At 51.9% G+C, this 18,784-nt stretch overlaps 1 protein-coding gene across 1 annotated transcript; it reads left to right on the forward strand.

Annotated features, from left to right (window-relative positions):
* The first annotated feature begins 1,341 nt into the window (after positions 1-1,341).
* Positions 1,342-17,886, forward strand: CD101 (CD101 molecule). Its single transcript, XM_062511389.1, has 9 exons — positions 1,342-1,393; positions 2,316-2,693; positions 3,546-3,962; positions 6,635-7,018; positions 7,784-8,167; positions 9,048-9,452; positions 13,678-14,079; positions 14,888-15,283; positions 16,804-17,886. Exons 1-9 carry the CDS (start codon positions 1,342-1,344, stop codon positions 16,995-16,997), a joined length of 3,012 nt encoding a protein of 1,003 aa, XP_062367373.1. The 3' UTR covers positions 16,998-17,886.
* Positions 17,887-18,784: the final 898 nt, after the last annotated feature.

Genomic DNA, 18,784 nt, shown 5'->3' on the forward strand with positions numbered 1-18,784 from the left:
GGTGTTCATAAATGGGGAAAGGGACCTCATGTTTGGTTTTGGGTCGTTACATGACTCTCATTCCCTCTGGAAGCCCCCTGGGATCAAGCAAGAGGAGCGGTTTTATGGTTGGTGTTTGCTTGTGAATCCCTGAGCTAATTGAGTCATTCAATCAATCCCTCTGGCAGCAGCGGGAGAAGCATGGCTCAGGGATAAATGCTTTGAGCCACCTGGAGAAAAAAAGCCCAACAACCCCACCCCAAAAATCCTCAAAACAAAAAAAAAAAAAAAAACCACCACCAAACCAAATAACCCGAACAAATACTTTCAGCAGTGCCTCTGAGCCCATCTCTACTGTTTTGGCTACATACCTCAGTGACTGGGTTTTCCCTGTCCATGATGTGCCCCTATCAGCCTTCCACCATGTCCCAGGACACTCCTGGCACCTGCCAGCAGGAGCAGCAGTATGTCCCTGGTAATGCAGCCACAGCACTTATCTCTGGCAATGTGTTGGAACTCATGGGACTGTGCTGGAGCCTTCTGACCTCAGGCCTCCAGTGCAGTTCCCTGTGGTCTTGTTGCTCCTGCGAGAAGTGTTGGGCCAGGGTATCCCACACCTGGGTGCCTGCTCATGGGATGTGCATACAGGATAGAGTTCCTGGCCAATTCCTGGCTCTGTGGTGATCCTTCAAGAACCAGCAAGCTGGATGGACTGGATGTTATTATTCTCCTGAGCATGGAGTGGATGGACTGGTGGGAAAGATACGGGAGAGATGCCCCACTGCATGGTGAGGCAGAGCTTGATCAGCCCTCTTCATGGAGCACTGTGCCACCCTAGCCTGTACCTAAGGCATCATGCTGCTGTCTGAAGCCATGGGAAACAAATAGCTGGAGGAACCTTCAGCCCTAGAAATATGCTTCCATCCCTCTCTGGAATCCAGCCGCTTGTCCCCTCCTCGCTGTTAGCAAAGGGAGATACTCCATGATATAAAGATACTCTCTGCAAATAAAGTGGGAGGTGTGAGACAGAGGTTCAGCCCATGCTGCTGTTGGACAGCAAAGCCACAGCCAGTAGGTCTGGGTGGGCATCTGGCATGGACACAGAGGCAGAAGGGAATTCAGGCATCATCACACTTGCCCAGGCGGCCTGGGGACAGGGTCCTGGCTGTCACCACCCAGAGGGTGTTACTTTGCTGATACACCCTGCTCTGTAACTTCTCCCTGCCATTCTCAGCAGAGGAAACCACCACTGACAGACAGTTTCCTCCCAGCCACTTTCTAAACAGCGGAGTGGCTGTCACCATCGCACATGAGAGCCCATCACCACCCCTCTGGGAGAGCATCCAAGCAGAGCAGATTCCCATGGGATTGGCACAGTGCCTGGCAGCTGCCTTCCTCTTTCTTCTCCTCCTGGGTGAGTGCCCTGCCCAGTGGCTGGAGCTTTCTTGGAAGTGTTGTGGGGAAAGCAGGGCATGGGGGGCTCAGCCAGCACTGCTCTGACTCGGTCGCCATGGGAAGAGGTACATCAGCATGTGCTCCTTTTGCACTGTGTTTGCACTCCAAACTGAGAGTCCAAACCCTATGAGGGTTTCGGTGAGGGGACATACATGTCCCCGTTGAGTGGCTGGCTTCGTTGTGGAGGATGTTAGCTTGCTCCATTGGGAAGGAATTTCTGAAGGTTTCCTAGACAGTGCTGTCACCTGTCAGCACTCTTCCCTGGCCACCACAGTTGTTTTTTTGACTCAGGACCTATGTCCTGTGGGCATTCTGCTTGGTGTGCATGCTGAATACCAGACAGAGTGAATGTCACTGCTGGGAGCTATGTGGAAGGGGAGGGTCCATGGGTGGCAATCCACAGACCCTCTGCAAGCAGAAATGAAGGGAGCTCTTGACGCTTCCTGCTGCCCCCTGCCTTCAGAGGACCTCTTGCTGCTCCCTCCCTTGTGCTCTCCTCCATTCCTGACTCTGGAGCATCTCTGCAGCAGCTGGCCTGCTGCTGACCTCCACTGTCCCATGTCCCTCAGCTTCTGCTTTTCATCTCCTCCTCTGGCAGCGATCAGCTCTGCAGCCCGGCTCCCTGTCCCCCATACTTTGTGCAGAACCTGAGAGCTTGGCTCTCTTAATTTTGACACACCACAAGCTTCCTCTAGTGATCTCAGCCTGGTTGCTGCTTCCTCTGCAGTGCTGCCTTAGAGAGGCTTTCCTGGCACAAACAGGCTCGGCAGCCCTCTGCTCTCTGTTGTGTGACCCCTAGCACGGCAGGGCACAAGAAAGCTCAGGGTTCTGTTGTTACAGGACTTGTTCTCGTTTCTGTATCCCGTGTGCGCTGACCACAGGTCTGACCACCGGCCAGCGGCTGGTGACTATCCAGCAGGGACCCCTGTACCGCACGGAGGGGTCCCACGTCACCCTGTGGTGCAAGGTGAGCGGCTACCAGGGGCCGGCAGAGCAGAACTTCCAGTGGTCCATCTACCTGCCCTCGGCCCCCGAGCGGGAGGTGCAGATCGTCAGCACCGTGGACCCCTCGTTCCCCTACGCCATCTACACGCAGCGCGTGCGCGGCCGCGGCATCTTCGTGGAGCGGCTGCAGGGGGACGCCGTGCTGCTGCACATCACCGAGCTGCAGGAGCGCGACGCCGGCCAGTACGAGTGCCACACGCCCAACACCGACGAGAGGTACTTGGGGACCTACAGCGCCAAGACCAACCTCTCAGGTGGGTCCTGAGTGAGAGCTCTGCTCGCTGTGGGGCAGGGCTCTGCTGTCCCCACCTTCGCGTTGGGGAGGAGGGCTGATCTGTCAGAGGGACAGCTGGGGAAAGGGATGATTAGTGGGGCTGAGGTGGGTATGTCCAGATATTCCCTTGCGTGTTGCCTGGTTATTGCCCCCTAGCCAGAGCGAGGGGAGGGAAAGGAATCCTCTGCTCTCCCATGGCCTGACTTCAGCTCCTGACACAGACACAGCATGAGTGCTTAGGAAGGCAGGGGTTTCCAGTTTTAATTTCTCTGCACTAACTGTTGTCTTCTCAGGTCAAAGTATGGGAATGGATCCAAGTGGGATACCCCACAGATGGAGGGAGGTAGCAGCTCTTGCAGACCACTGGGAAGGGAAGGCAATGGGGTGGAGAAACAGAGGGAAAGGCCCCACTGTGAGCCCACCAAGTCTACATGGTGGTACGGTACTCCCACTTGGCGTTCAGCCCTGTTTTCTCCTGTATCTTGGTGTTGCTCCAGTCTACATTTGGGATAGTGAGGGAGATGGATTCTAATATCCTTGGGGTTGCCTAATTAATAGTGACTGTGGTTTGACTGAAGAGGGCACTGCAAAGAGGTTGACTGTTTTTCTTGTTTGCTGAGGTTTTAGTCACTTCACACCTCAACATAAGCTGATGGAAGCCTTGTCAGTCAGCTGCAGAAGATTTTTCTCCTATGCTGTTAGATCTCCTAGGTTCTGGTTGCAGTTTCTTGGGAGTTGTCCTATGCAGGGGTGGGAGCTGGACTCAGTGATTCCTGTGGGTCCCTTTCAGCTCAGGCTATTCTGTGATTCTGTGTTTCTCCCTCATGCTCAGTGATTCCAGACACACTCTTGGCTTCCATGGCACCCCAGGCCTTCACTCTGATGGAAGGGGATGCAGTGGAGCTGACCTGTGAGGTGTCCAAGTCCACTGTCCAGCACACCCATCTCTCAGTTGGCTGGTACCTTCTTCAGGGAGCAGGAGAACCCCATGCCAAGGAGATCCTCACCCTCTCCAAGGACTTCACCCTGAAGCCAGGGCCCTTTTATGAGCGGAGGTTCCTGGAGGGGGATGTGCAGCTAAACAAGGTTGGGAACACCACATACAAGCTGGTCATAGGGGGAGTGAAGCCATCTGACCAGGGACAGCTGTACTGTGAGGCAGCTGAGTGGATTGAGGATCCTGACGGGACATGGAAGGACATCTCCACCAAGCAAACAGAGAGGACTTCGCTGGCAGTCGCGAGCCAGGGTAAGGCATTGCAAACTCCCGTGTTGGCCCCAACTCCCCTGTGCATTCAGATTTCAGTGCCCCTTCACCTGCCTGTGCCGTAGCCCAGGGACGCACTGGTGGGTCTGGCTGGACATGGAGTGGCTGGGCTGGGCTGAGGCCATGGCAACCCCTGGTTCAGGAGCTGTGGGTGCTTTGGCAGTTCATGCAGCCAAATCTCTGATGCCAGTGGCAAGCCCGCAGCCTCAGCCCCCATGCGAGGTGTTAGCAGAGCACGTGCCCATGGCAGCTTGGATCCTTGGCAGTGCTAAACTCCAGTGTGTGAAAAACTGGGTTGTCACACTGCCTCGAGGCTCTCGTGGCTTTAAAAAAGTGCACCTAGTCAGCTGCTCATCACCGTGCCTCTCACAGGCACAGAGGGACCTGGGGATGGCTTGTTTGTACTGCATTGCTCTTGTTGAGGGTGGCTTGTCTGTCCCTGCTGCCACCAGCCTGCTGGTTTCCAGAGCAGCTGATGCTGCTGTTGATGAGGCCATTCCTCTGAGCACCCTGTCTGCCACAAGCCTTCGCTGGCTGTGTTCCCTCACCCTGCTCTTGCCCCAGATGTGTGTGAGTAGCTGGGCTCGGAGGAAAGGAGAATCTTTCTCTGTCTCACCAGTAAACTTTAGCTCAAAACAGCCAAGACAAGGTTGCGGCTAGTTCGTGTCCTTTAACATAGTGTGCAGTAAAATTGGAGCAAGTCTCCCACTGAAACCCTGCCTGTGGAGTGGTATAGCCTGTCCTCACACCTCAGGGCGGGTGGAGGAGGCTGCAGAGCAGAGTTGGGGCAGTGAGGGGAACTGATATCTTGTGGGAATGTGGTGAGTCAGAGCAGGAAACCAAAAGAACAGATGGGTGAGAACTAAGCACTCCCGAAGTGGCTCAGGGGAGCAAGCTATCAGGAGGAGTGGGAGGAAAGTGTGCTGTCTTGTCAGTCTGTTTCCTGAAACCTGTCTGACTGGTAAAGCTTTATTCCCCTCATTGTGCACCACTTGCAGCAAAGACTTTCCAAGCCTGCTGCTGCTTGGGGAGCAATGGCAGTCAATGCACTTCTGTGAATTCTCTTGTTGAAGAGGGCTTGTTATAACTGGTAGTGTGTGGATTCAGCTATCAGTGCCATGGGATCATTTAGAGCTAGAGAAATCTTGTCAGAGTTTGGTGTTTGTCCTGTGGTAACTGCTAAAGGTAGAAAGGAGGTGATGGTGGGAAGACTTTATGGTGGCAGTATTGGTGCTCCTGGTAGTGCCATGGTGGCACACCAGTGTGTGTGTGCAAGCCCTCCATCAAATATGTGGGGCTGGTTTCTTCCTCCAGCACCCAGTGGGGGAACCCCGGCTGCAGGGCTGAGCACCCCGTGACTCCGAGAGCCATCGACCGCTCTGACCATGGCTAACTGCTCCCTCGGTTTCTATAAACTGTGCAGCAAATATTTAGGAACACCAAACATAGCTGCAGCAGCTGGGATTCCTGTTCACAAGCTGTTTATGAGCCAGTGTTTAAATTCACAGGGTACTCTGCTTTCAAGAAATTATTTGAGCCCTTCTATTTGTGGTCAGGGAGCTGCTCTGTTTTACTTCCAAACTACAGCATGTAACCTTTCCCTTGTTTTGAGACTCAGGGGGCACCACAGTGACCCAGGGAGACAGAGTGGTGTGAGCCAGGGAATCAGGGCTCAGTCCTTCCTCCAGGCTTTTGGCCATGCCAGTGCTCTGTGGGGTCACGGCAAAGGGTTTTGGGGTACCCGGTGGGTCTCCTGCTTGCAGCCACTGTCCAGCCAGGCTGATGCCAGGAACCAGGGGCATTGAATGATCAGCAAGAATGGTATCAGGACCCAGAGATGAGGTCCTTACCTCAGACACAGCTGACTGGCTGCCCAAGAGGGTCTGCCAAGGGCTAGATGACTTTAGGTTCTTCCTGTCACTGTCTTCTTTGCTCAACACCTAATGCTAATTGGTATGGGGGGCAGGATCCACCTCCTCTTGCTTCCTTCCTACCACCCCATGCTGTGACAAGTCTTGACATTTCTGCTTTCTGTAGGAGCTTAACCCAAATCCTCTCCAGCTTGAAGAGTAACTCTTGCCCATATCCCACAGTAACCACTGGCAGCTTTAGCATGCAAGAACAGCCACAGTAGATTCAGACAAGCCACTTCATGCACCTTTTTCTGCCACAAGCAGCACTTAAAACCACCACTGTGATAAAACCCCTTTGTGCCCCTTTTTTGCTTATAAGATAGGTGTTCCATGATGTAAAACAGCTCCAGGAAGTGAGACAGGGCAGCACCTGCAAAAGCTGATGCCTCTGAGTTAGGGCAGCCCTCAGTTCAGATGCCTGAGCTGAGCAGGGGGTGGCTGTGGCCAAAGGCTGTCCCAGTGAATGCTCTGCTCTGCTGGGTTCATCTACTCTTCGGGGGGAGCTCATCTCCCCAGGGCTCTGGCACTTCCTCCACCTTCAACTGCTCCTTAGTGCCCAGAGCTGGCAACCCTCTGCCCGTCAAAGTTTTCCATCCTGATCACTTTTCTTATGAAAGAAAACATTTCAACAAAGAGTTCCCTCCTGTTGCCCTCTGCAAGGCCACTGGTGCTGCCAGGCAGGAAGGAAGCATGGGCAGGGCCACCCACCACCCTCTTTTTTTTTTTTTTTATTTCCCACAGGAAGAGACCTCCCCGTGGACATCACTGCTGCTGAACGTTCCCTTGCTGAAGGGGACTCCTTGCAGCTCAGTTGTGTGGTGGGAGCCCCAGAGAGCAGCAGCAGGCACTTTGAAGTGATTTGGCTCCTCAATGAGATGGAAGTGGCCAGGGTTGACCCCCATGGGGTATTGATTTGGGAGGAAGAATACAAGGAGAGAGCCAGGCTGGGACAGCTCCGAGCATTCAAGCCGAGCAACACAATTTATGTCCTCACCATCTCTGAGGCGGGGCTGAAGGACGAGGGTACATACCGGTGCTCTGTGTCAGAAATGAAAACTCCTGGAGACTTGCACAGCATCCAGACCAATGTGTCATCAGGCATACAAGTCAACGTGAAGGCAATAGGTTAGTAAATCCTAATAGCTGCTCTTCCAGGTAAAGTCTGCAGGATCCTTGGCTGGGGAACGCTTTAGGTGTAGCCTCATCTGGACAGGGGTAGCAAGAGTGCAAATATGCCATAGTTTTTGATACATAATGGGAAAAGCATATACTTCAGCAAATATTAGTATGATAGACACAGTAGCTGTCAACAAAGTTTAAACCTTCACTCCAGTCTCTTCACACTAAGTTTTGGGGCAAATAGGTAGAATTCTGAGGAGTCTGGGTCCTCCTGTGTCTTTGGTACTGAAAACTGTGAGCAACATTTGCTGCTGCTCCTGAAAATCACAGGAGAACCCAGCAGAACAGGTACGTCTGGGGAGGGGGATCATTGCCATTTTCATCAGGGTACTGTCCCTGTTTTGGGTGGATGATTTGTGAGAAACCACTCCAAGAAAAGTACATGGGAAGCTTTTGGTTTCCTTGTCATAGCTAGATAATGTTTTTTCTGATATAGCAGGAGCTGCCTGCTGGGACTCTGTTTCTTAACTACTTCTTTATGTATCCATGTCCCAAAAAAGACATGAAACGGGAAAAAAAAAACAAAACAAAAGAAACCACGAAGCCTCCTCCAAATTTGTAGGAAAATGCTGCTTGAAAATTTCAGGCAATTCCCCAACTCCTTTCCTTTTCCAGCATCAGGATTTATCTAGCCTTTCTGTTTAACGCTGCAGTATCCTCTGGCTTTTCCTAAGAAGCACCACATCCCAACGTGGTACCTGTCATTTGCAGAGAGCCACATGCGCCTGTCTGTGTCCACCAGCACCCCACGGGTCACGGTGGGAGACCCCCTGATCCTCCACTGCCAGGTGCAGGGAGCCACCCTCCCTGTGTCCCTGCGCTGGTGGCACCTGCCACCGCAGCACCCAGGGCACAGGGTGCTGGTGGCCACCATGGAGAGGGATGGCACCCGGAGCCTGGGCAGCGCCTACCAGGATGGGGGGACTCGGGGGAGCCTTCGGCTGGAGAAAGAGAGCTCTGGCACCTTCACCCTGGTGATCCCCAGCACCCTGGACGAGGATGATGGTGGGCAGTACAGGTGTGAAGTGACACAGTGGTCCCGAGGGCGGAACTGGACAGAAAAGGGTGAGGCAGCAGTGATGGTCAGCTCCATGGGTAAGTTCAGCTATTTCTGGGTTGGAGGCAGCGCTGGAGCAGTGGGTGGATGCATCTCAGTAGGACATCAGCTTGCTGTGCACTGCAGGGTGGCTTAGGGCTGAGCACTTGGCCCTGCAGTACTTCAGTTTCCCCATTTCTATAATATCTAGAGTCCTCCATGGTGTGTTTTGGGAGAGACCGGTAGGAGGCAACAGCTAAAATGCTCTGAGACCTGAAGGGCACTATCTTGCTCAGAAGCCCCGTCTCCTTAAACTGAAATACAAAATATCTGTTCTAGCAGCATAATTACTTGCAGTAATTAAGTTTGACAAAGCTACTTGCTGAGTTGTCTGGTGGCATTTACCAGAGATAGCACCTCTGGTGCTGGCCTCTGATTGTTTCTCCTGCCCTCTTCTCTTAGTGCAGAGCTGCTAATCTGCACTGTCTGCAGTGACCATGTCCTTCCTTTTTGAGTGCCTTTATGGAGAGGCAGATTTTGGCTGTGATTTAGGGGGGTTTGTGTTCTTGTTACTGGGCTGGGTGCCTGAGAGCACCAGTCAGGCCACGGGAACTGTTAAACTTTTATGGAGGATGGAGGAAAGCAGGGCAGCAGCATCAGCAGAGGATCCCTGGCTCCTCTAGTGTGGCACTGGGGACCCGGGAAAAGAGGGTACTCAGAGTTTCCTGGGAAATTGGGGGTGCAAAACTGGGAGGTAGGAGAGGGCCAGGGGCTGCATGGGATTGGCAGAGTGCAGCTAAGTGGAGAGTGGCAGCAGCACTGCTGGTGCCATGGCCCTGCAGTGTCTGGGGATGGGTGGGAAGGGTGGCAATGGGGTGGCACAGGGCAGGACTTTCTGACAGTCCCCATCCCAAGGGGTGTCTCTCTCCTCCTGAGCAGGTCTCGGTCTGCACGCCACGCTGAGGAGCCGAATTGCCACTGTCAGCTACGGGCAGAGTTTCGAGCTCTTCTGCCAAGTGGATGCCAGCTACACCCTGGAGGAGGTGCCAGTGTCTGTGAGGTGGCTTTTCCAGCCCAGCCCACCCACGGCCCCCTTACACGAGCTGGTCCAGCTCTCTCCCAGTGGCACTGTGGTTTGGAGGACAGCGCAGCCACACTTCCAGGGGAAAGCCCAGCTGGTGAAGACTGACACCTCGTTCAAGCTGCACATCCACAGTGCCTTGCCTGCTAATCAGGGGACATACCAGTGTGAGGTGGAGGTCTGGAGGAGGAACATCCTGCCCCTGGGGCAGCCAGCCGCCAGCACCAGCTCCAATGCTGTGGCAATAAAAGTGGTGCTGCCAGGTAAGCAGACCCTTCAGCAGAAGTCTCTCCTGCAATTCTAAATCCATTAAGTGTGACCAGGAGAACCCAGGGCCACTGATATCTGGGATGTCCCCAGCAGGGTCACCTCTCAGGGCTGCAGATGATGGTGCTGCCTGTTCTGGTGCTTCCTCAGCACCTGACAAAACCTTGGAGGCAAATTTGGTGTCGGCAAGTGGCAGTATCTATATGTTTGCAGATTACACCAAGCATACAGGGATCAGCCTTGCCACTAGGATTTTAAGCCTGGTTTCTGTAAAGAAGCAGTGCCCCCCCAAGAAGCCTAGCTGAATGTTTGAGGTTCAAGGTACACCCCATGGTCCGGGCTTCTGGAGAGAGACCAGCCCCTGAAGCTGATGCTGGGATATGTCTGTGTTTCCTGACCAGAATATTCAAGGTATGCTGAGAAAGAACCAGGCCTCTCTGCTGGGCTGGGAGCCAGCACAGGGTGCCAGGGACTCCATGGGGAACTATCTCCTGCCAGGCACAGCTGGGCTGCACAGCCAGGGCCCTGCCCAGAGTTCCCTTTTATGGCCACCCCTGCAGGCAGGGTCTGCACTGCCATCCCTCCTGCCAGCATCCCGCTGGGAGCCTCGTCCTCTTATGGAAGAGAGCTGCTGCAAACAGACCCCAGCCACCCTGCCATGCCCTGCCTCCTGCTGCCTCTGGCAGCACCACGGTGTCAGCATGCCCTGCTCACAGCTGGGGCTGCTGCAAGAACTGCAGGGTTTGTCCTGACCAAAGCCTCTGAGTCTCTGGAGGCAGGGTGAGAATATGGGCTGGCTTATTTTTTTGCCTTCATGTCTGCTCTGCCAGCAAAGGGGAGTTCTTGTTGGGGTTTGTTGTTGTTGTTGTTGTTGTTGTTTTTGTTTGGTTGGTTGTTTTTCTTTTTTTTTCATGCATTAAGTGCTCCTTCCTCTAAAATCCTTGCGTTTTAGGAATCACAACCCAGTGAACTGAAATTATGCATTTTTCATTAAGCTAATGCATTTCCTTCCCTCTTTTCTCTGTTGCTCTCTCCTGTTCCACTGTTACTCATTCCTCACCCCTGTGGAGCTGACTGCTGGGATGCTCTGTTGAACGCTGGAGCTACAACCAGCCAGGGCAGGGTGGCACTGAGACGAGGGGTGACAATAATCAGCATCTTTGAGCACACATCTATCTGTAGTGTAAATGGCATTGAGATGAGCAGTTGTAATTGCAGGACATCTACACAGAGGAGATGGCAGCAGCAGGAGACTGCAACATTTGGCTCCAAAGGTATTGCAGCTGTTGCTGGAGACTGCAACACTGCAAAAATAGTGGGAACTGGGAGAGGGTGATGCACAGTGGGAGGTTCCTGCTGGCTCCTTTCTTGGAAAGGCAGCACAAGCCAGTGAAGGATGTTTGGGAAGGTGAGGAAGTCTGGGGAGGAAGCCGGCTCAGGCAGCAATAGGGTTGAGGTGGAGCTGCAGAAAATGAAGCTGCAAATCATGAAAATCACCAGCCTGTTTCTCCTGGTATAAAACCTTATAGCTGGAGCCTGCAAAGATACTGGAGTTCTTGACTTTTTGCTTCAGTACTTCATTTACTACTTGATGTCAGTCTTCGCTTTAGGGGTTTACATGTTGCCGTGGTCTGTGGACCATCTCCAGATGAGAGGGACATCCATGAAAGATTATAACAGGCAGGGAAGGAGGATGGATCTTTTCCATTTCCAGTATCTTAGGTGGGATCTCATAATTAGTGCTTCATGAGCCTCTCAGTGCAGCTGCTTGCCCCCACTCTGGAGTGAGATGCAGGGGCTTTTTCACCTGCAGCCCACATGGGCTGTGCCCTTCTGCCTGCTCCACTGCTCCTGGGCCAGGCAGAAAGCCAAGCATCAGCAGGCAATGTTCACAGGGAGATGGGCAGTGAGATGCTCGGCATGGTTAATTACATTGAAAATGAAAGGGAGAATAGCACCATGACTGTATGTGAGAAAGGAAGACCCAGGCAGCTGCTCTGTCCATTTGGTAATTGATCTTTAGCAGTAGAGAGAGGGGAGATCTGAAACTAAAACTAAGAGGCTTTGCAGCAAGCACTCTGCTTCCTCTTTAAGTAATCTCCAAGAGTGTAGCAGCAATTTTCCTCACACTCAAGGCAGTGGCTCCTGTGCTTCCTCTCTGAGCTCTAGTGGTATCCTTAGTGCTGAGTAGATGAAGAGTTAAGTGTTTCCATTTTTCCAGTGTGATCAGTTCACCTGTCACAGAAACACAGGATGGTGGAGATTGGCAGGGACCTCTGGAGGTCAGCTGGTCCAACTCTGTGCAAGCAGGGCCACCTAGAGCAGGCTGCCCAGAACCATCTCCAAATGGCTTTTGAGTATCTCCAGTGTACCCCTCCAAAGATTTGTGCTTCCATAGAGTTGGCTCTGGGATGGGCATGCTTCTAAAGTACTGAAGTTCAAGACATCAACTTGCATCTAGCTCCCAGGTGTGCTCAAGTCTGTGATTTTCATGGTGGATCTGATGAATTTGCACATTAGTGCAAATTATTGTCCTGATTAGGGTGACTGCTGTCCCCTCTCTTCTGCTTTTTTGCCCATACCTGTTTCTTCAGAACAGCAAATGCACACTGTGAAATGCGGGAGAGCACTTTGGTCCCTTGGGAGCATCCACTTGCCAGACATCCCAGTGAGTGTTGCTGTGGAAATCCTCACCACTGAAGTGAGGCAATAAGCAGATACTGGGACTCTGTAAGTGCCTCCGTGGAGGAAACTGCCAACCTTTTGGTGAAAATGTGTTTGTCTGCAGAGAGAAGGAAGAGTAATGGGGTGGCGAGAGAAAAGAATAAGCAGGGAGGTTTTGTTGCCAGATTTCAGATAGAAGCAGAGGCTTTACAGGGGCGTAAAGAGATATCAGTTGGGATATTTTGCTTTGACCAATCTCAAGAGAGGCAGGGAAGGCCTCTGAAGTGGATTGCTTGAGTTTTGAGAAGAAATGCTGGAAGGGAAGGGAAACGTGCAAGCTTTCTCCTGCAGGGTCCCTCTTCTCCCTCAGCCCCTGTGGGAGAAGCTGCAGCTCCCTCCTGCCCCAAAGCCCTCTCCACAACCTGCTGCTATCACTTGGGAGAGGGCTATGAAGGAGAATGCCCTGCTGAGCCTGTGGCCAAGGGTGGAGGTCTGACACATTCTGAGGGACCATCTCAGTGTGTCCTGCTGCCTGTCCCCAAGCCAGCACCAGGGACTGAACCTTAAGGGAGCTCTGTTGTCCCCAGCCTCTGTGGCAGAGGGTGTCCTGCTACTCAGCTCATATGCAAGGAGAGTGCTAAGAATGGAAACTGAGCCTACAGCCCCTTAAAACCCTGATGGTGTCTCCTGCTGAGTAATTTCTCCCTACCCAATCTGCGCTTATTCCTTCCCCTGACTGCTGACTCCATCTGACAGAGGTGGAGTCTCAGCGTGGAGGGGAAATGCAGGTGGTTGGAGGACATTTGAAGATATGGATTAGCAGTCTTTTCACTGCTGGAGGAGAGGTTCCAGCAACAGGTGATGGTCTGTGGGAAGAGGTTCCCTCCAAGCAGGAGCAGCATGGACACATCAGGATCAGCAGTGCCCGCTGCTGAGGACAGAGCTGCAGGCAGCACCATCCCTCTGCTTTCCTCAACTGCACAAAAAAACCTGTTCAAAAGCATTGAACAATCACTGGGTGTGATCACAAAGGGTGTGCAGGACTCTGTCTTGTGGTTATTAATCCAACAACCACAGCAAACACCTGAGATGGCAACTGTTAGTGGAACCCACAGAGGCTCTGTAGTCTCTCTGCGATAAAAGATGCTTGTTCACAGTCTCCAAAGCTGTGGGCTGGTTTTGTCACATATGTGTGAGCCTGCTGATGGAAGCAGTGGTAGACAGAACACATTTGCTTCAGACAGAGGCTTTGCCTCGAAGCTCCAACACAGTGGCTGCCTCCATCCCCCATTCCTGCTCCGTGGTCTCTGCTGCTCTCCTGCCTGTAAAATCCATCTGTGATTCCCTGCTATTGTTCAAACAAGGGTGTGCGTATTTGCTCTTTCCCTCCTTCCTCCACCCTCTGCTCCAGCACCCCCTAATGAGTTTTGTCCTATGTGCACTCTCTTCCTTACTCTTCTTTCAATGTGTTTCTCTCAGGACAGCTTGTCCTCTCCTTGTCTGTGCCCCTGTACTGGCAGCTGCATCTGGTGTGATTGTTTTGTTTCTCCATTTTAGAAAGCAAGCTTCAGGTTACTATGAAAGACAGCTCTGTGGAAATTGCCGGTGGTAACGCAGCCATTGAGTGCAGGATTGTGTTTGCCCAGAATAATTCGCAGTTTGCTGTTACCTGGTACCTCCTGCCTCTTCTGGCAGATGCAACACCCCTGCAAATCGTCAGGGCCAACTACAGCAGCATACTGGAATACGGGTCTAAATTCAGCTCTCCTGCACGGAAGTCCCAGTTCCTGAGCCAGAGGGTGTCCAGCAACATATTCCAGCTGCAGATTCTGTCTGTAGCCCTCAGGGACCAGGGCAGGTACTACTGTGTGGTAGAGGAATGGCTCTGGCTGGTGGATGGCTGGTACAAGCTCGGAGAGGGAACATCAGGAGGGACCATGCTGAAGTTCAGACCCCCAGGTGAGTGGGTGTATAGGTGCTGCTGAAGAAAGTTGGATCAACTTATGACAGGTCCCTGCCAGGCCTCTCCTAAGCTGACAGGGCTTAGGAAAAACAGCAGCTCCTGTGTTGGATCTGAGGCTTAGGGATGCAGGAGTTTTCAGTGCCTCACAAAGGGAAATGAGGAATTAGGAAGAATTACCACATCCTCCCAAACCAACTGAGCTGCTATTTTTGCTACAGGCAGATGTAGTCATAACAAAGTGAATTGTGGCCTTTTTCTTTTCCCTCCAACACCTGGTGCACTTGGGTGGTTGTACAATGCTGTGAATAGAGAAGCTGCCCTTACCTGGTGCTCCTGAGCATCCTGAAGGAAAATGTTTGGTTTTCCTTACTCTGCAGCACATTGCTGCTAAGAAACAAGACTGGAAGTTCAGCTGCCCTCACTTTAATCACTGTGCTTCTGGGGTGCATGGTGGGTCTCCCTGGCTCTGTTCTTCCCTCTGTCAGCCTCACTCCAGCCCTAAATAAAGTGGATCAGAGAATTCCAGCTTCCTACAAAGCTTTTGGTCCAAAGGATGCCTTCGTCACTTATTTGGAGGGAGTGGGACCCATTACTGCACGGGGGGAGGGGGAGAGGTGATGGGGAAGGTGGGGACATGACACCCTGGGGAGAATGAGTCACAGGAGCAGAGGCTCCTGCAAGAGGCCATTCCAATCCCTCACACTTTGCTCCAGAAGGTTTCTATCAGCCTGTGGGTGCAGCCAGAAGGGTTTTTACAGGGGTACAACACAACAGCATCTCTTTCTGCTTTGCACTCTCCCCCAGAGCACCAGCTGCAGATGGAGAAAACCAACCACAGCATCTCTGCCAGGGAGGGCGAGGAGGTGACGCTGCCCTGCCGGCTGCAGGGTGCCCTCCCACCTGGCACACACCTCTCAGCTACCTGGTTCCAGGTGAAGAGCAGTGGTAGTGACAGTGCCCTGCTGACCCTGCACCAGGATGGCACCATGGAGTACCCCCAGGAGCACCTGGCAGCGAGGCTGTTCCTCCGCCACCCCTCCGCTGGCGACTTCAGCCTGACGCTGGGCAGCGTGGAGAGGGGAGATGCTGGGGCATATTACTGCCAGCTGCAGGGATGGCAGCAGCAGAGCCAGGGAAAGGACGGGGCTCTGAAAGCCTTGGCAGACTCAGGGTACACCCAGCTCATCACCATCCCTCCAGGTAACTCTGCTGGGTGCCAGGGTCTGATCACCCTGCATGGCTGGTCTCCCCCTAGCCATGCTGGGGCCAGAACCTAAATGTTTTTTTGGGGGGGAATTTCTTGGTGTGACTCCTCAGGCAAGTCTGTCTAGACTGAAGTCTCTAAAAACAGCCTCTGTTTGCTTCGGGGAGGGTGGGGGTGCATGCTGGGTGCAAAGGCAGGACTGGATTCTGCATTCAGAAGTTAAATAAAAGTAAAGTTTTCAGTCAGGTGCACGTAGCATTTTTAGGAAGGTAATAGGCAGGAGTTGTTGTTGCTTTGGGAAAATAGGAGGCTCAGATGACCCATGTGGAGGAGAAAATATAAAGTGTGAAATCAGCCATGATGCACCCAGCTGAGAGGATCTTGCACTCCTACTCGCCTTCAGCTTTGGAGCTGCCATACCTGAAGCCAGCCTGGGTGCAATTCCCAGTGCTGACCATGGAAAGAGTGACCCTGCAGAGCCCTCCCTGATGCCTGCTGCTCCCACAGCCAGGCACACAGCCTGCTCTCGTGACTCTGCACCTACAGCAGAGCTAATCTGGATTTAATTGCACAGAGAGGGACTGACAGCACTTCATCCCCCCTGCTGTTGTTTTACTGCTGTTGTCCATCACAGCTCTCTCTAGCACTCAAGATTTCTCCTTCACCAGCTCCATCTATCTCTTGTTACCCATTACTGGTGGAGTAACCATTGCTAAAATTGCTCAGTAATTTACTGCTAGTGAATTCTCCAATTTTTGAATAAGTGTTTTTGCCAAGTGGTTTTCATGGTTTTCACAAAAGTTTTCATAAAAGGCAAAAGATTAGCTGGGTGGTTGTTCTTTCTCCCTCTTTTTTTTTTTTTTTTTTTTTTTTTTTTTTTTTTTTTTGAGTGGCCATGTATTTGCATGTGTGTTCCTCTAGTGATGCAGTTATCTTTGAAGTAGCCTCCACCTCAGCCAGGGAGATGTTCCATAGGATCTGCCAGGGATAAGGACGGTGCTCACAGCTGCCGGCAGCTCAGTGGGGATAAAATATAACAGCAGATCAGCAATAACAAGGAGGGGCAGGTGTCTGAGGGGGACAGGGACCCCTTGATCTGGTTTCTTTTGCTTTCCTCTTATCCCATCTTGCTCAGTGGTGCAGCCTCTGACAGACTTCCTCGTCCCACTGTCACTGGTGTCAGGTAGGGTGTGTTGCTTTTCCTTACTGAGCCCAGTCTGGAATGGTTTAGCAGAAGAGCTGGGCTGATTCTGTTGGGATGTTTCAGATGAACAAGCCAGGGCCTTATCTGACCTCCCCAGACAAGAAATTGAAGCAAATTACCTGGTTTCTCTTCCCCTTCTCCTCAGGTAGCCTGTATGAATTTTTAAAAATTGGTAGCTATTGAAGATTGAGGGAGAAGCGTTAAGAAAATAGAACTTAGAGGAACAGTGGGAGAGAGAAATTCACAAACTAGCCTGGGGCCTCACTTTTTCTTTCTTTTTTTTTTTTTTTTTTTTTTTTTTTTTTTGTTCAGAGCCAACTGTTTTGTCTAGGATCTGCTCATCCCCACCACTGCTGAACTTCATCTTATATTTACCACTGGTTTTGATCGTTCTCATGGCCCTTACTGTCTTCTGCTGGTACTGCAAATTCAGGAAAAACAAGAAGGGCAACTTCACAGGATGGACGATGGAACTGGAAGAGGATGAAGAGGTCAAGAAAACTTAGCTGTAGAGGCAGATGTAACTTGGAGGGGCAGAGCCGGACAGCCAAGGAGGACTGAGTACTTGCAGAGGGGCTTTTTATTGTTTTGTAATAGCTCTTGCAATATAATCCTTGAAATTGTGGACTTGCTTTTGATGGAATGAAGCAGCTTTGGCATTACTGAGCAAACAGGATTTTCAGAACAAGTGTTTGTCTTTTAGGTTAGGTACTCACCCATTTTCTACTCTGTTTGTTGTGGTACATTTGAGGTCCTTGCAGAATGCATCTCCCACTGTGGATGGAAGTGGTTTTATTCCTCTGCCGGAGTAAGGGAAAAAAACAGCTCTTTCTGTACTGTGTCACGAAAGTACCACATTTCTACTAATTGTGGGTGTCTTGGCAAAACCTATGTGGTATCCAAGCTGAAAAGCAGAGGTAGAGCTGTAAGTGGAATATTGGTGTCCCATTTAAGCCATCACCCTTGCCTTTGCCCACTCTTTGCTAGGGAAGCTCTTGGGCACTGCTGTTTTCACATTCTGAGGGTGCCTGTGCCCAAAGAGCATCATCTCCAAAATGAAATGGGTCTTCATCATAAAACTTGTCACAGGAACATGAGGGCTGAACGAGGCTAGCTGGGCCTGGAGAAAGTCCAGAGCAGAGGAATCGCAGCTATCCACAAAAAACCAAATCCTGTTGACCCAGTAAAGGACCTGCATGGAGTCTTGGATCCCAGAAGGAAGATGTGGACACCAAACCACCTCAGAGATGACTGTACAAAGTTTCCAGCTCCTTCCTTGGCTTCTGCTGTAGGAGAAGACAGTTTCCAGCCCCTGGTACCTGGGCTGTCTGTGGGTGAGGAAGCTGCACAGCTGAGACCTGCTATTAGACACATCCAGGTTGTCTCATGCAATAAAAAAACCCATGTGTTCCCTTGTGGGGCAGCTCCTCTGTGCTCTGGAATCCAGCTCAGGCTAACCTTTTCAAGGCTGAGGAGCTCTGCTACCTGAAGAGTGTCTGGCTGACGCATAGAAAAAAGGAGTTTTCTACTCAGTCCTGATAAGCCAAGGGATATTCTACCCCTAATTGTGCAAAATGGGATGTGGTCCCAGGGAGTTGTAAGGTCAGGTATCAGGGCTACACTCTAAACACTGTCCTCAGACCAAAGTAGCTTTATAGAAACCACAGCAGACACTTATGAACCTGCTTCCTGCAACCACAGAGAAATCTGGAGACAACGCAGCCCCTCTAGATGATCTGTTCTTTCACTTTCCTTGTAACTAGGAAAGCTGCCCGACTTTACCCTGAAGAGCTGGCGGGTGCTTCAGCCCTTTGAAAATGCAGTTTTTGCACACATCTGAAGACTACCGCTCCTATTTCCCTGTTCAGCCTCCTCAGTCCATGCTGGCTGGTTCCAGCTTGCTCAGTCTTTCCCTGCAGGATGTTTTCTGGACCCCGTGCAGTTTTTCCCTTTGCTGCCCTGACCCCAGCTGCCTCTCCCACAGCGTGAGTGCTCAGTGCTGCACGTGGGGCTCTCTGCAGAGGTTTCCCCCTGCCTTGTGGGTTGTGTCCCGTTTACACATCCCAGCAGGATGTTTGATTTTTCTCTTTGCGTGTGACAGCACAGCACTGTTCGTGCTTGGCTTGTGACCATCGGCCTCCTCTCCTGCAGATTTGCTGTCTAGCAAGTTGTGTCTCCACTGTGTGTTGACTTTTCCTCTCTTACTGAAGCCCCATTTTCATGGGGGTGTTGAACAGCTTTCTGCACCAGTTTGTGGACGGTCCTGCTGTCTGTCTTAGCCCTGTCTCCATAA

Source organism: Cinclus cinclus, chromosome 2 (genome assembly GCF_963662255.1).
Source record: "Cinclus cinclus chromosome 2, bCinCin1.1, whole genome shotgun sequence".
In the NCBI taxonomy this organism is placed as follows: domain Eukaryota; kingdom Metazoa; phylum Chordata; class Aves; order Passeriformes; family Cinclidae; genus Cinclus; species Cinclus cinclus.

What these genes read in the sequence shown, in the direction of transcription:
- CD101 (XM_062511389.1), top strand. Translation starts at nt 1,342, where the DNA reads ATGGGATTGGCACAGTGCCTGGCAGCTGCCTTCCTCTTTCTTCTCCTC. An exon ending in CGCCAAGACCAACCTCTCAG is followed by an intron (nt 2,694 to 3,545) that starts GTGGGTCCTGAG and finishes CCTCATGCTCAG; the next exon opens with TGATTCCAGACACACTCTTG. An exon ending in AGTCAACGTGAAGGCAATAG is followed by an intron (nt 7,019 to 7,783) that starts GTTAGTAAATCC and finishes TGTCATTTGCAG; the next exon opens with AGAGCCACATGCGCCTGTCT.